Below are 13,518 nucleotides of genomic sequence, written 5' to 3'. Positions count from 1 at the left end.
CCCGCCCACTTCACAGGTGGCTGCTCTGGTGTTTCTTCGGACCCTGGCTTGCGATCGTCCCCCAGAGGAAGTCGAAGAGTCCGACCTGGGCCCTCTGCAGCTTGGTGCAGTAGTCCTGCAGGAGCCCGTACAGTTTGCCTGCACACAAACAATGAATGCTTAAAAAACTCCACTGACTTCCTGAACAGAATGTGTGGAACTTTCAAAGTAATTTGTCTTTTTGGATGTTTGGTAAAATGGTCAAAGTGGATTTTGTCAGATAAACAATGCAAAGAGTACAATAAGTAAAGTTTTCCTATAATTCCTTAATTTTATGAGTTGTTTAACTTCTTAAAATGTTTTTTCATGGCTTTAATATTTTCATCAAATTCAAAAACTAATAAAAATAAATAAATGCAGGGAAAAAATGCATTAAGTCAAATTACAATAATAAGGAATGAGGAATTTAAGACAATTTTAAGAAAAGAATAAATAATTTGATATAAAGGACAAGAAAGGCAACAGAAAACATTGGAAAATATAGTGTTGGAATAAATTAACTACCCTAACCGAATTCTAATAAAATACATTGAAATAGACCCAAAAGTATAGTTAGAATTTGTGATATAAAGTTATTAATTCTAATCATTAACTCCCCCTCCCCCACCTAAAAAAATCCTAAATGATGTTTGAAGAAATAATCCGATTTTAAATGAAGGAGCTGAGAGAAACTGCTCACCGACTGTAATACCCTTGGTGACCAGCAGGTGGTGTATTTTCTGCAGGTCTCGCTCCAGCTGCTTGTTGTTGAAGGTGAAGAAGGCCAAACCTCGGCCGGCCTTCGCCGCCGCCATCAGCTGGATCACGGCTGGAGGTCCAGCGACGAACAAAGACATTAAAACCAAAGATAAAGTCGAAAATTTAAGTATAAAACCAGCGAAAATCTGCTTTAAAATCCTGCAAAAACTGTCGTTAGTCGAAATTTAAGATAAACGTGTCAAAAATGTATCTGCTAATTAAATCAAATAATTTTCATTTCATAAAAGTTTCACGTTTAAACGTTTTGAAAATGATGTGCGTTTTTACACTGAAACAACAGGAAGCCGCTCGTCGCTGCTACGAAAGTTTTTAGTTTTTGTTGCGTAAACCAATCGGATTAGTCAAAAATTAAAATAAAAAAAAAAAGTTTCAAATAAACATAATTGAATCTCAAGTTACAGTTAAACCAGCAAAATTTCCAGCAAAAATTGGTCCAGAATTTGTAAAAGCTAGTCCCAACACTTAAATCTAAAACTCTCAAAAATCAAATTAAAATAAAATTATAAGTCTCAGTATTAGTCTCAGGTCAAGTTTAAAACTGATTTATAGTCAAATCTAAAAAACTCAAAATAATCTAAATCTCTAATATAATATAATATAATATAATATAATATAATATAATATAATATAATATAATATAATATAATATAATATAATATAATATAATATAATATAATATAATATAATATAATATAATATAATATAATATAATATAATATATAAATCTAAAATTGGACCAAAAAAAAAAATCTGAATTATGTTAATTTAGTGGTTTTCACCTCAAGTTTATTGTTTCTTTTTAACTTAACCAATTAAAACATTTTTTTAAAAGCTGACGTGAGATCAAGTTTCAAACGAACCTAAAAGAAGCCCCACCTCAGCCTAAAATCAAACCCAAATCTGATCTAAAATAATCTAAAACTGCACAAAATGAATCCAAGATTCGTCCAAACCGAGTTTCAAAGTGAAGCTCAGAACTCGTCTTCCATCAAAATCTCATTTAACCTCAAAGCTCATTTTGAAACGAGGCTAAAAATAACAAACGGCGAGAGAAAGCGGCTGATGTCCTGTCTTAGGAGGAGGAAGAGGAGGAAGAGGAAGATTCCGGTCGCCGTCACCTTTGAGCTGAGGGTCTCCGTTAAAAGCGCCGCAGCCCCACTTTCCCGTGGCGATGTCGGGGTCGTCGTGGTGCAGGCGTCCCTTAAAGCCGCAGTACGCCTTCCGGGGGAGACGAGCAGAGTAGGTGAGAACGGCGGGGGAGGGGGGAGGGGTTTGGCGTGTGTGTGTGGGGGGGGGAGGTCTCACCTTGTTGAGCTCCCGCTTGATCTTGTCCATCCTGAACTGCTCCTTCCAGTTCCGGTAGTGAAGAGCGTCCAGGGCCACGATCTGCCTCTGGAGCCGAGACCATCCGTCCCTGAACGCCGGCCAGAGGTCAAAGGTCAAAGGTCTCTCACACCTTGGGTACCGACTCGACTCCGTTCTATGGCTTCTCCATTACGTGTCAGTACCTCATACTCTTCTAGTAACTTCTAAGCAACCCGGGATGGCGGGTGGTGTTTTGGACTAACTGGTTTCCTTGTTAACTGGTGACCAACAACGTCTCCTCCTCCCCCCCCTCCTCCGTCACAGCAGATTTTTAAAAACCCGACCTAAACCCAAAGCCGTCCCGGAGAACGCCACCGGGTATCAGACCGTTTGTTTGTCCTCACTTCAACGTCGGCTGCCGCCAACAGCTGGCGCCAGCTAGCCGGTCACCAGTCAACAGGGGAACCGTTTAAACCGAAACACCGTACAGCAGAGCACGTCTTTGACACGAGAGCAACGACGGCGGCGATCCCACGTTTTGGTGAAACGATTCGAGCCGACGTCCGGCAGGTGGAGCCGTGTCGTGACGGAGGGAGCGAGTGAACACGGGGCGGAGTCGTGACGCGGCGGACAAGAACGGCGGCGGGGAAGAAGGAAAACAGGAAGTCACACCTGGGCAGCGTCTCCTCGCAAGCGCCGAGCCACAGGAAGGTGTCGCTGTAACCCGAGTAGTGGCTGAACTGCTGCGACCCTGAGGGCCACAAAACATCCAGGTTAGGGGAGGCGGAGCGGTGTGTGTGTGTGTGTGTGTGTGTGTGTGTGTGTGTGTGTGTGCACCCGTGATGATGAGACACTCGTTGTCCTGCAGCCTCTCGGTGAAGAGTCGCGACACGAGGAGCTCTGGGTTGATGATGAACAAAATCTCCTCCTGGACGAGACCAGAACCTAGAACCCCTCCGCCGATCAAGCTGTTGGCGAAGTCCACCTGCACACACACACACACACACACACACACACACACACACACACACACACACACACACACACACACACACACACACACACACACACACATATTTAAAGAAATACACACAGACATACACGCAGGTGAATATCAATGCATTTCTACACACGTACACTCACCCACCCAGATACATATGAACACACACACACACACACACACACACACACACACACACACACACACACACACACACACACACACACACACACACACACACACACACACACACACACACACGACTCTCACCTGCAGCAGACCGCTACCTTCCTTCTCAATGTGACCGTCAGATGAGACGTAAAGCTTGTTGATCTTCTCTGAGCCGCTGCACACACACACACACACACACACACACACACACACACACACACACACACACACAGTGAGCTTCATGTTGCGTTACGATGGGCTTTCGTGAAGAAGTGGTGGAGGTCTTCACCTCCTCCAGTCAGGCTGGTCTGCATCTCGGAGGAGGCGTCGCTCAAACGTCACCAGGCCGTCGAGGTTCGTCCCTGCCGAGAGAGGATAGAGAGAATAGAGAGGACAGAGTTTCACCAACAGTCGTCAGGGAGGAGGAGAAGACGAGGTGCTCAGAAAACTCACTCTTGTCGGTCACCACCTTGAAGTAGTGCATGACGGCTCTCAGCTTCTCGTTCTTCCTCTCCAACCGGTTTCCAAACAGACTGAAGACAATGAGACATTGAACCGTAACGGAATGACAGGAAGACGATAGAGCTGGAGACATTAGAGCTGGAGACGATAGAGCTGGAGACATTAGAGCTGGAGACGATAGAGCTGGAGACGATAGAGCTGGAGACATTAGAGCTGGAGACGATAGAGCTGGAGACATTAGAGCTGGAGACGGTAGAGCTGGAAACGATAGAGCTGGAGACGATAGAGCTAGAGACATTAGAGCTGGAGACGATAGAGCTGGAGTCGATAGAGTGGATGCAATAGAGGTGGATATGATAGAGCTAAAGACGTTAAAGCTGGAGACGATAGAGCTGGATACAATAGATAGAGAAGCTAGAGCTGGATACAATAGAGCCAGAGACATTAGAGCTGGAGAAAAGAAGCTGCAGGGCGTTAAAGACGTCAGAACGGCAGAAGGACATCAAAGCTGCGCGAACGACAATCTCTGTCTGTTCCTGCAACGGTTCCTGCGTCCGACCTGCTGAAGTTGATGCTGGGGTAGTTGTGGTACTCGGCGTTGGGCGTGGACGCGTTGCGGTGGGGAAACGTGCAGAAGAAGGCGTTGGCGAGCAGGCAGGCGATCTGCGCCTGCGACAGAGTGACGGCGGCGACGTGTCCGGCGCGAAGCAGCGGGATGGCCTGAAAACAACGGGGGGAGAAAACTCGTGTCAAGAGCGTCGAAGCTTATCTGGAACCAAACGGAAACATTTTTTCATTATGATCAAATAGTTTTACACATTGTAGAGATTAGAAGAAACATTTAATTACTTTATGTTGTTTTTTGAGGGGGAAAAAAACAAAAAGGAACAAAAGCTTGAAATGTTTCAAACTAAAATACCGTCTGCACTTTCTCCGGCAGCTTCATGGCCAAGGCGGCGATCTTCGGAAACAACTCGTAGACGTAATTATCTTTTCTGGGGAGGGACTGCGGAGGAGACAATGGGACGGTTGACCGGTGGCGGGTTCAGGAAGCGGCGGGGTGCGTGACGGGACGCGTTCACTGACCTGAGTGAATTTAGAGAGAGATTCGAACGACCACTGGCCACTGTACTTGGGGTTGAAACTGAGGATGGTCTCCTGGTGAAGGAAGCACAAGATACGTTTGGGGTTTCCGTGGTGACGGGGCGGCTAAACGCTGAGCGTGCGTCGACGTACCGCCACTTCTCGGACGCCCACTGTTGTCTTGGAAGCCAAGAGGCCCAGTTGTTTCTTGATCTGCTTCCACCGGGAGTCCTGATTGCCTTGACTCGTGTTCTGTGAAGTTGTCGTACAAAATGTACATCCGTTAGCTTTCCCGTCGTTTCTCGGCCACCGAGCATTTCTAACGCTAACAAAGGGAGTGTGACCTTTGGTCCTGCCCACTGGAGCCACGACTAGCTGTTGTTCTTTTTTTCTTTTTTTTTCAACCAATCCACATAAAGCGCCATAAAAATAACCCCAAAAGCGATGTAATACATAGGCCAGGCCTGTAGGGGGTGCTGTAACTCTGCCAAAGAAATACACCAAAAATGGAGGCACGGAACATGTAAAACCAAATAGATTCTGGAGCTCGATCTGCTGCATGTAGTCTGCCATTGTTGTTGTGAAGTGACGTTGCAGGGTATCGTGTCGTGGGGTTATTGAGTTACCAAGTTATGGGGTCGTTGACTTATCAGGTCGTGGGATTATCACGTCGCTGAGTTATCGAGTCGCGAGGTAATCGGGTCGTGGGGTTCTCAGGTCGCTGGGTTATCGGCTGACCGAGTTATTGGGTTGTAGGGTTATTGGGTCGCGTGGTTATCAATTCGAGATACTCACCTGCGCGCACGGCAGCTTCACGAAGATCGCGTTCCAGACGTGCATTCCTTCAAAAGGAACGATCCGACGTTCTCTGTTGAAAGCATCACTCTGGAGAGTAAAGAGGACAGAACGTCTTCACGGAAAGATTCAAAACATCTCAAGAGCAAAGTTGCTTGCTTACAATCGCAAAAAAATTAAAGAAAACGCAAAACGAAACTGCTGTTTACTGCCTCTTGAATGAACGAGTCTGTCTTCACGATGGCAAGATGCCCGACCGCAACAAACCTTAGCCTCTATCCACAGTGACCAATATTACTTTTATTAAGGGAGTAACTAGTAACTGTACTCCAGTGTCAAGTGTGTCACAGACGAGGACGGGAAAGATCCCTCTGGAAGTTTGTTTTTTTTTCTTTTCCCCACAACATACTTTTGACATGTTTCGACTGGATTCTACCGTCTTTGTCAGAAATGTCGTTGACGACGGCAGAATCCAGTCGAAACACGTGAAAGGTATGTTGTAAAGGAAAAAAAACAACATGCCTGGAGAGAAGAAAGAGGCAATGCTGACGAGCAAACTGACGACGTAATGACATTAATGCAACTGGGAGCGTCACCGCAGTTCGTGACTTTCACCAGTAGAGGGCAGAGGAGAGTCTTACGTCAACGAGGACCGTGTGCTTCTTGCTGGGCTTCAGCGGTCCCAGGTCGTCTCTGCAGTCCTGAATTCGTTTCAGCTTCGTTAAGGCGCAGCAGGATGACGCGCCAGCCTCCTTCCACTCCTCGTCCATCGGTTTTCTGGCTTCCCATCCCTCACTTTCAAACTGTTGGGGCGGCGGAGACGATGGGGGGGTGTAGTACGGGCTGCCAGCACCATAATGGTCTCCACTGCCAGACTTTGGCTTTGTCTCCTGTCTCTCTGGACCTGTCCCGCCCGATCCCTCATTTCGATACTGGGTACTTCGGGTTGATGGAGAAGGTGGACGACAGGAAGAAGAGCTGCCAGCACCATAATGGTCTCCACTGCCAGACTTTGGCTTCGTCTCCTGCCTTCCTGGACCTGTCCCTCCCAATCCCTCATTTCGATACTGGGTACTATGGCCTGATGGAGAAGGTGGACGACAGGAAGAAGAGCTGGTCCCTCCCAATCCCTCGTTTCGATACTGGGTACTACGGCCTGATGGAGAAGGTGGACGATAGGAAGAAGAGCTGGCAGCACCATAATGGTCTCCACTGCCAGACTGTGTCTTCGTCTCCTGCCTTCCTGGACCTGTCCCTCCCAATCCCTCGTTTCGATACTGGGTACTACGGCCTGATGGAGAAGGTGGACGACAGGAAGAAGAGCTGGTCCCTCCCAATCCCTCGTTTCGATACTGGGTACTACGGCCTGATGGAGAAGGTGGACGACAGGAAGAAGAGCTGGTCCCTCCCAATCCCTCGTTTCGATACTGGGTACTACGGCCTGATGGAGAAGGTGGACGACAGGAAGAAGAGCTGGCAGCACCATAATGGTCTCCACTGCCAGACTGTGTCTTCATCTCCTGCCTTCCTGGACCTGTCCCTCCCAATCCCTCGTTTCGATACTGGGTACTACGGCCTGATGGAGAGGATGGACGACAGGAAGAAGAGCTGGTCCCTCCCAATCCCTCGTTTCGATACTGGGTACTACGGCCTGATGGAGAGGATGGACGACAGGAAGAAGAGCTGGTCCCTCCCAATCCCTCGTTTCGATACTGGGTACTTCGGGCTGATGGAGAAGACGGAGGACAGGAAGAAGAGCTGGCATGACTGACATCACCTCCCCAGCCTTGCTGCTTCATCATCTTCTGGTCCTCCATGTCCCAGTCCATGGGTCTGTTGGACGGAACAAGGGACATTGAAGTATGTGGGGACAAGCCAGCCTGTCCTCCGCCGCGCTCTGTCTCCATGCGCTGGTTCTCCAGGTCTTTTCCTTCCCACATTTCTTGTGCACTGTAGGGACTTTGGTACGATAAGGTCATATGAAGAGAGGGAGAAGACCTTGCCTGACCGTAGCCACCTCCACTACTTGGCTCTGTCTCCATGTCCTGGTCCTCCTGGCCTTTCCCTCGCTGTCTACCGCTTTCGTTTGAGGTACCGTCAGGCAGATGAGAAGACGGGGACAAGGACGAGGAGCCGCTGTGACTACCAGGACGTCTTCCGTCATGTCTCCTCATGTCCTCAGTCTCCCTGTTGGACATCGGTTGCAGCTCAGGTTGGAGGACGGCCCTGACGTTGCGGCTGTCTTCATGGGGCTTCATGGCCATCTGTGGGAGCGACAAGAGTTCAGAGAGTTCAGGTTCCGTTTACACAACATTTCATGTGATTTGAGAAATTTTTGAGGGTCTCCAAAATATTGGTAAAATTTTTCCTCTGCATTTTCTTTTTTTGTTTCGTTTTCAGTTTTGTCATGATCATGTGTAAAATTAGGCTATTTTTTTAAGTTGTTTTTATTTGTACATTTCACTTTTAATAAAGTTGCCGGCCTGCGGTTGCAGTTCTTGTCCCCCACCACTGACGTATGGGGGCGCTAGACTCAAACGTCACTTTTTAAATCAGACAGCCGCTCGATTTCAAACGGGAAAAACCTGGTAAATGTGGGATTTCCCGGATAAAAATAAAAGTGTGCGACTCTGAGGAGCAGCAACAGGAAGCTGATCCAGGTACTTCTGTCTGGAGGTAAAGTCCATAAACTGTAGTATTAATATATCCAGTACTGTGTTGTATACATGATGGTAGTGAGGACTGGGTGTCGGTTCGCTGACGTGTGTTTAAAGTATTTCAGAGGTTATTTTGTGCAAGTTAATGCGAAGTCGCATCTGCTGCTGGTGAGTCACAGCGCCACCTAAAGGCCTGGCGTATGTACTACGCCGTGTTGTGACGCGTGGACGTACGTTTCTTTGAGAACACCGGGGAAAGAAAATAAAAACGGACCGTCTTGCCTCGCGTGGACGTGGACGAGAAGCAGCTCAAGACGAAATAAGACAAGTCTTTATTGTATGTCGTGTTATCGTACAGACAAAAAAAGCTGGATATTGTAGTTTTAAAAAGCTGCTCCAGATACACTGGCCCACCGAGTGTTTTGTGATTACCCTCTGTACTCGCCGGTGTCGAGACGTGACCTTTGATACCAAAAGTACTCAAATGTACCTGCGTCAGCCTGCTGCAGTGAATCATTAGTGAACCTCAGAGGAGAAGATTCTGCTGGAACGTCGAAACAAACGTAAGAAATGCAAAAGGGGGCGAAATGAATAATTTGACAAATCAATCAAACAGTAAAATACAGTATATTTTAATCATAAAACTCAACAACTAAACGAGAAAACCACATTAAAAGAATAAATAAATAACTACAAATTTAATAAATGAGTAAATAAACCACATTAAAAACACGAGAATACTGAAGTGCAAATTGAATAAATGACACTAAAAATAATAAATATCAATCAATCAATCAATAAATAAACCACACTCAAAAAAAACTATAGAATGCCAAAATAAATACTAGATGTATCAACTGCATAAATCACACTGAACATGACAAACAAATAAAACACACATATATAACTAAAAAACAATCAAATACAATAAAGAAATAAAATAAAATAACATGACTCTAAAACCTGGTTTTAAAAACTGCAACGTATTTGATCTGGTTTGGATGTACGACGGTAGAAAACCTGGTTCTCCTAGCGATGATGAAGGAAATAATAATGAATGCATCAATAAATAAAACACACACATATATATATATATATAAAATAGAACTATATTTATATAGCACCTTTCAGATATGTTAATAGCACTAAAAACAGAAGAAAAATATAACATAAGAAAAGTTAATAAATAAAACATACACATTTATATATGTGTGTATGTATTTTATATATATATATATATATAAAAAATAGAACTATATCTATATAGCACCTTTCAGACATGTTAACAGCACTAAAAACAGAAGGAAATTATAACAAAAATAAATAAATAAAACACATACATACACACATTTCTATATGTGTGTATGTATTTTTATATGTGTGTGTGTGTGTGTATATATATATATAATATATTTTTTTTAATAACAATTCAGGCAGTTGTTATATTTTGGGTCCGGGTTCGATGTGGGGTTCTCCCAGTGGCAGGTCGATCACCCGCTGAGTTCTGTAGAGGTACGACTACCTCAACTCTCGCACCATCAATGTACCCAACATGGCCTCTGTAGTACACCCGCCGCCCCTCCGTCCCGGCCGCCGCCATCTTGGGCCGCGCAGCAGCTCGCGCCAGCCGGTCGGCTTTGCAGAAATCCTGCTTTGAAGCGAATCAACTTCGGGTTCCGCCGCCTCTCGTGCCGCTCCAGCTCCAACGCCGTCTCTTTCAGCTCCCGACTTTCATCCTCCAGTCGTTGGGACTTTGTCTTGACACTCGTTTACCTCCGCCGCGTTCGTCTCGCCAAGCCTTGTCAGGCTGACCACGGCGGCGGAGAGTTCCAGTAGCCGAATCCCGAACTCATCCATTTTAGCGGCGAGCTCGTTCACAGCATCCAGCGCCACCTCATTCCAGCCTGCCGTCGACTACTGGGGGGGGGGGGCTTTTAATTTGGCGGGGGGCATGGTGTTCTTCGTTGGGCTCGTTCTTTTGGTACTTGTTCCGTCAGAGGGCGGAGTTGGCCGAGCTTCAGGCTTTCCAGATGACAATGTCAGCTTAAAGTGGAACCCCAGACAGAACCTCCAGAACGTACGGTCACTCAGACTTTAACTTCCTTGTGTGGTTGGAAAAAAAGTTTAAAGTTTCTATTCAAATTCCAGGGCAATCGCGTGAGCGCTCAGAAACGGCAGCCTGTCGAGTACAACCATGTATTTCATTCTATTTCCGGCCATGTTTGTCAATAGGGATGTTGTGAGTCATGAACGAATGGCTCAGAATCAGTGAGTCACTTTACTGATTCGGGACTGACCGAAATTAAACTGTTTAAAGGAGTCGTCACCTGACATTCTTACGTAGCCAGTCTCCCTTAAATCCCTTCAAATCAATTATTTAAATATATTAGGAACAATAATTGAATCAAACATGGACGATTTTCAGACTGCAACTTCCTCTCATGCACGATATTGACTGGATGTTTGGTGCGCTGATTGGCGACAGGACGCATCAATAATTGTGATAGCATAGCGGTCCTTTGCTCACGTGAAAAATTTAAATAAAAAAACATTGTGGAGTCGTCTACAAACGTCCAAGCCATAGAGCAAAGAACCCCAGAGATTGTCAGGGTTGTTTGGGAATCACTTGGTTGATATTAACCTCGTGTGATGATGACAATCAAAGCCTCCCATTTTGGGGTGGCACCCCCTTGTGGCTGATTCTGGTTTGAACAAAAAAAATTAAAAAACAGCAAAAAAATTAAAAGTTTAACTTTCAAACTCCATATTTTCAGGCCAGTTTGGCCTGAAGTCCAACGCCAATATACATGTTTTAACAAGGAAACATGGGATTTCTGGGTGACGACTCCTTTATATATTATTATTTGCCATCATGAATATTTGGTTTATTTAATCATGTATTTAATGTTTAATAAAGGTACAGTAGTGGAGCACAATGAGCGGGTGAAAATGGAGCAGAAATGACAAAAACACCCAGTTCATTTTTAGTGAATGACTCGCTAAAATTAAAAAAAATATTTTTTTAAATCGAGTCAGTAAAATGAACCGAACTTCCCATCATGGGCGTCATGACGTCACGGGGGCGTTCGACGCTGCGTGCGTGCAGCCGGACGTCCCTCCAGCAACACAACTCACTACAACACACACACGCACAACAAAAAAAATCTACACAAAAATTTTTTTTAACACGTCAGGAAAGGCGGAATAACTGCAGTTAATCCGTAAAAAAAACAAACTACTTTGGTTTCGACGTTTTAAGCTTGTTCTGGTGAAGTTTTGTGGGATTTGCTGGCGACGAAGGAGCGTCGAGACGCTGCGCGCGCCGCGGTGACGCGCGGAGTCACAAGAAAACACGCACAAAAGTGCAAAAAACTCGCCGAGAACTCGACGCGAACGTCGCCTCACCTTCTTGTCCGGACAGCGGGCCCGCGGCTCGGACGTTCACCGCGGCGTTTAGGTCGAAGAACCGCTTGGAAACCCGTCGAACGCAGCCGCTCGGACGCAGCCTGGCCAAGGGGAGTTTTTCCCTGAAGTGAAAGTGAAAGTTCAAAAAGAAAATCATTGACCCTCAGTTACTCAGTTACTGCGTTACTGCGTTACTGCGTTACTGCGTTACCTACTCTACTCATTTACTCACACCAGTATACGGTTATAAACTAATATTACATCAGTATAATCATATAAAAGTACATGTTATGAACTTTTTTTTTAAATCAGGCAATATTATGTACACTAGTTTTGCGTAAATATAGTTTCATAAAATGTAAAGTTAATAATGATATAGATTATGTACAAGGGGCTTAAATATGGATATGTATAGGTATCTGAGTATTTTGCATATCTGTGTATCTGTGTGCACGCGCACAAATGTTTTTCACATGTTCGAATTAAATTATTATTATTATTATTATTATTATTATTATTACTATTATTATGATAAGTAGCAGTATTGTTAATAGTAATGCTTTTAACACTTGCTTGATGAAAGAAACGTATCAACCGACTCTTTATATTCTTTTTTTTTTTTTTTAACTGCTACATTATAATGTTATTTTGAATATAAACAAGTTGAATAGAATAGAATAGAATAGAATACTTAGTTAACTGCAGAGGGAAATCCTTTTTCTGGCTCTAAATTCCATTTTTATTTTCATGCAAATTTACATGTATAATCGTATTTCATCTAATACATTATTTATAAATGTTGACTTTTAAGAATAATATTCTCTGCGTGGGGGAAAACAACACAGCAAAGCTTCAAAACTGAATGAAAACCGAACTTATATTAAAATTAATTAAGTAAATATAACATTAAATCATTATTTCATCATGTTTCGTCATTAAATATATTTACAGCAGAAATAAATATTTGGACACATAGAAGAATGTGTGAAAATGAGTTTTATATCTGATTTCATGTTCATCATTTTTTTTAATCTTCATAAATAGCGAAATATTAAAAGATTAATATTCAGTGGTATCAATTCAATTGTTTTCTACTATTTCATCTTTTATAAGTTGATATAGTGTTGTGTGCTTGTTAAAATAACGACATTTTAATATACAAAACGTGTGCAACAACAGTAAATAATTGATTTATTAGACATGATTGCCAATCTTGACGTGCATCTATAACACAATGCACCACTCTTACAAAACACAGCCAGCAGGTGGCGCCATTGCCTCAATAGAAAAATAAGAACACTGAGGAAGCCTGGAGAAACAATTGTGTAAATTACACACAGATCAATAAAATTGTATTTCAATTAATGGCGTCACACTTAAAGATTTGATTTATTTTCATCTTTAAATAAGTTTTTAAAAAATCATTAAAGTTCCTATTTGTGTTGAACGTGGTCAGTATTGATTCATTTAATGAAAATACTAAATGCACGCTTTCACTGAAACACAAGTTTTGTGACAGTTCTTCTGGATTATTTGCTTTATTAATGAGGAATATCAATTTTACAGGCTGTTGTTTTACATAAAAATGTAATAAATCATTTGGGGGCTTTTTTCTTTATTAAAAAAATCGTGTTTTATGAAGAAGGAAGAAAAAGTTTTAAAGGGCAGAGCTCATCTGCCTGTGGGAGGGTGTGTCATCTACTTGGAGGGAGTGGTTGTTTTTGTCCCCTCGTGATGTCATGAAGGGAGAATCTGTACTTCGCCCTGTTTGACACATTCACTTAAAAAGGTGGATTTAACCAAGTTGGGGGGGGGGGGGTGACAGACTTTCTTTTTAACTTT

The 13,518-nt window shown here is 43.8% G+C and overlaps 1 protein-coding gene across 1 annotated transcript; it reads right to left on the bottom strand.

Annotated features, from left to right (window-relative positions):
• pargl (poly (ADP-ribose) glycohydrolase, like) lies at positions 1-11,812 on the bottom strand. The gene is made up of 16 exons (XM_080510339.1): positions 11,677-11,812; positions 6,256-7,878; positions 5,615-5,704; positions 4,973-5,071; positions 4,823-4,894; positions 4,656-4,742; positions 4,296-4,456; positions 3,728-3,807; positions 3,564-3,636; positions 3,374-3,449; positions 2,941-3,088; positions 2,776-2,854; positions 2,104-2,212; positions 1,917-2,016; positions 719-847; positions 1-138 (listed from the first exon to the last, which is right to left on the bottom strand). The coding sequence occupies exons 2-16, from the start codon at positions 7,876-7,878 to the stop codon at positions 11-13; spliced, it is 3,054 nt and encodes a 1,017-aa protein (XP_080366465.1). The 5' UTR covers positions 11,677-11,812; the 3' UTR covers positions 1-10.
• Between the last annotated feature and the right edge of the window lie 1,706 nt (positions 11,813-13,518).

This window comes from Blennius ocellaris (assembly GCF_963422515.1).
Source record: "Blennius ocellaris genome assembly, chromosome: 15".
NCBI lineage: Eukaryota > Metazoa > Chordata > Actinopteri > Blenniiformes > Blenniidae > Blennius > Blennius ocellaris.
Note: the sequence above shows the minus strand (reverse complement) of the source record. Positions and strands in the feature narration are given on the sequence as shown.

Coding starts and splice junctions, on each gene's coding strand:
- pargl (XM_080510339.1), bottom strand. CDS start 7,878: ATGGCCATGAAGCCCCATGAAGACAGCCGCAACGTCAGGGCCGTCCTC. Junction 3,450..3,563: donor GACCAGCCTGACTGGAGGAG/GTGAAGACCTCC, acceptor GTGTGTGTGCAG/CGGCTCAGAGAAGATCAACA. Junction 139..718: donor CACCAAGGGTATTACAGTCG/GTGAGCAGTTTC, acceptor GTTTGTGTGCAG/GCAAACTGTACGGGCTCCTG.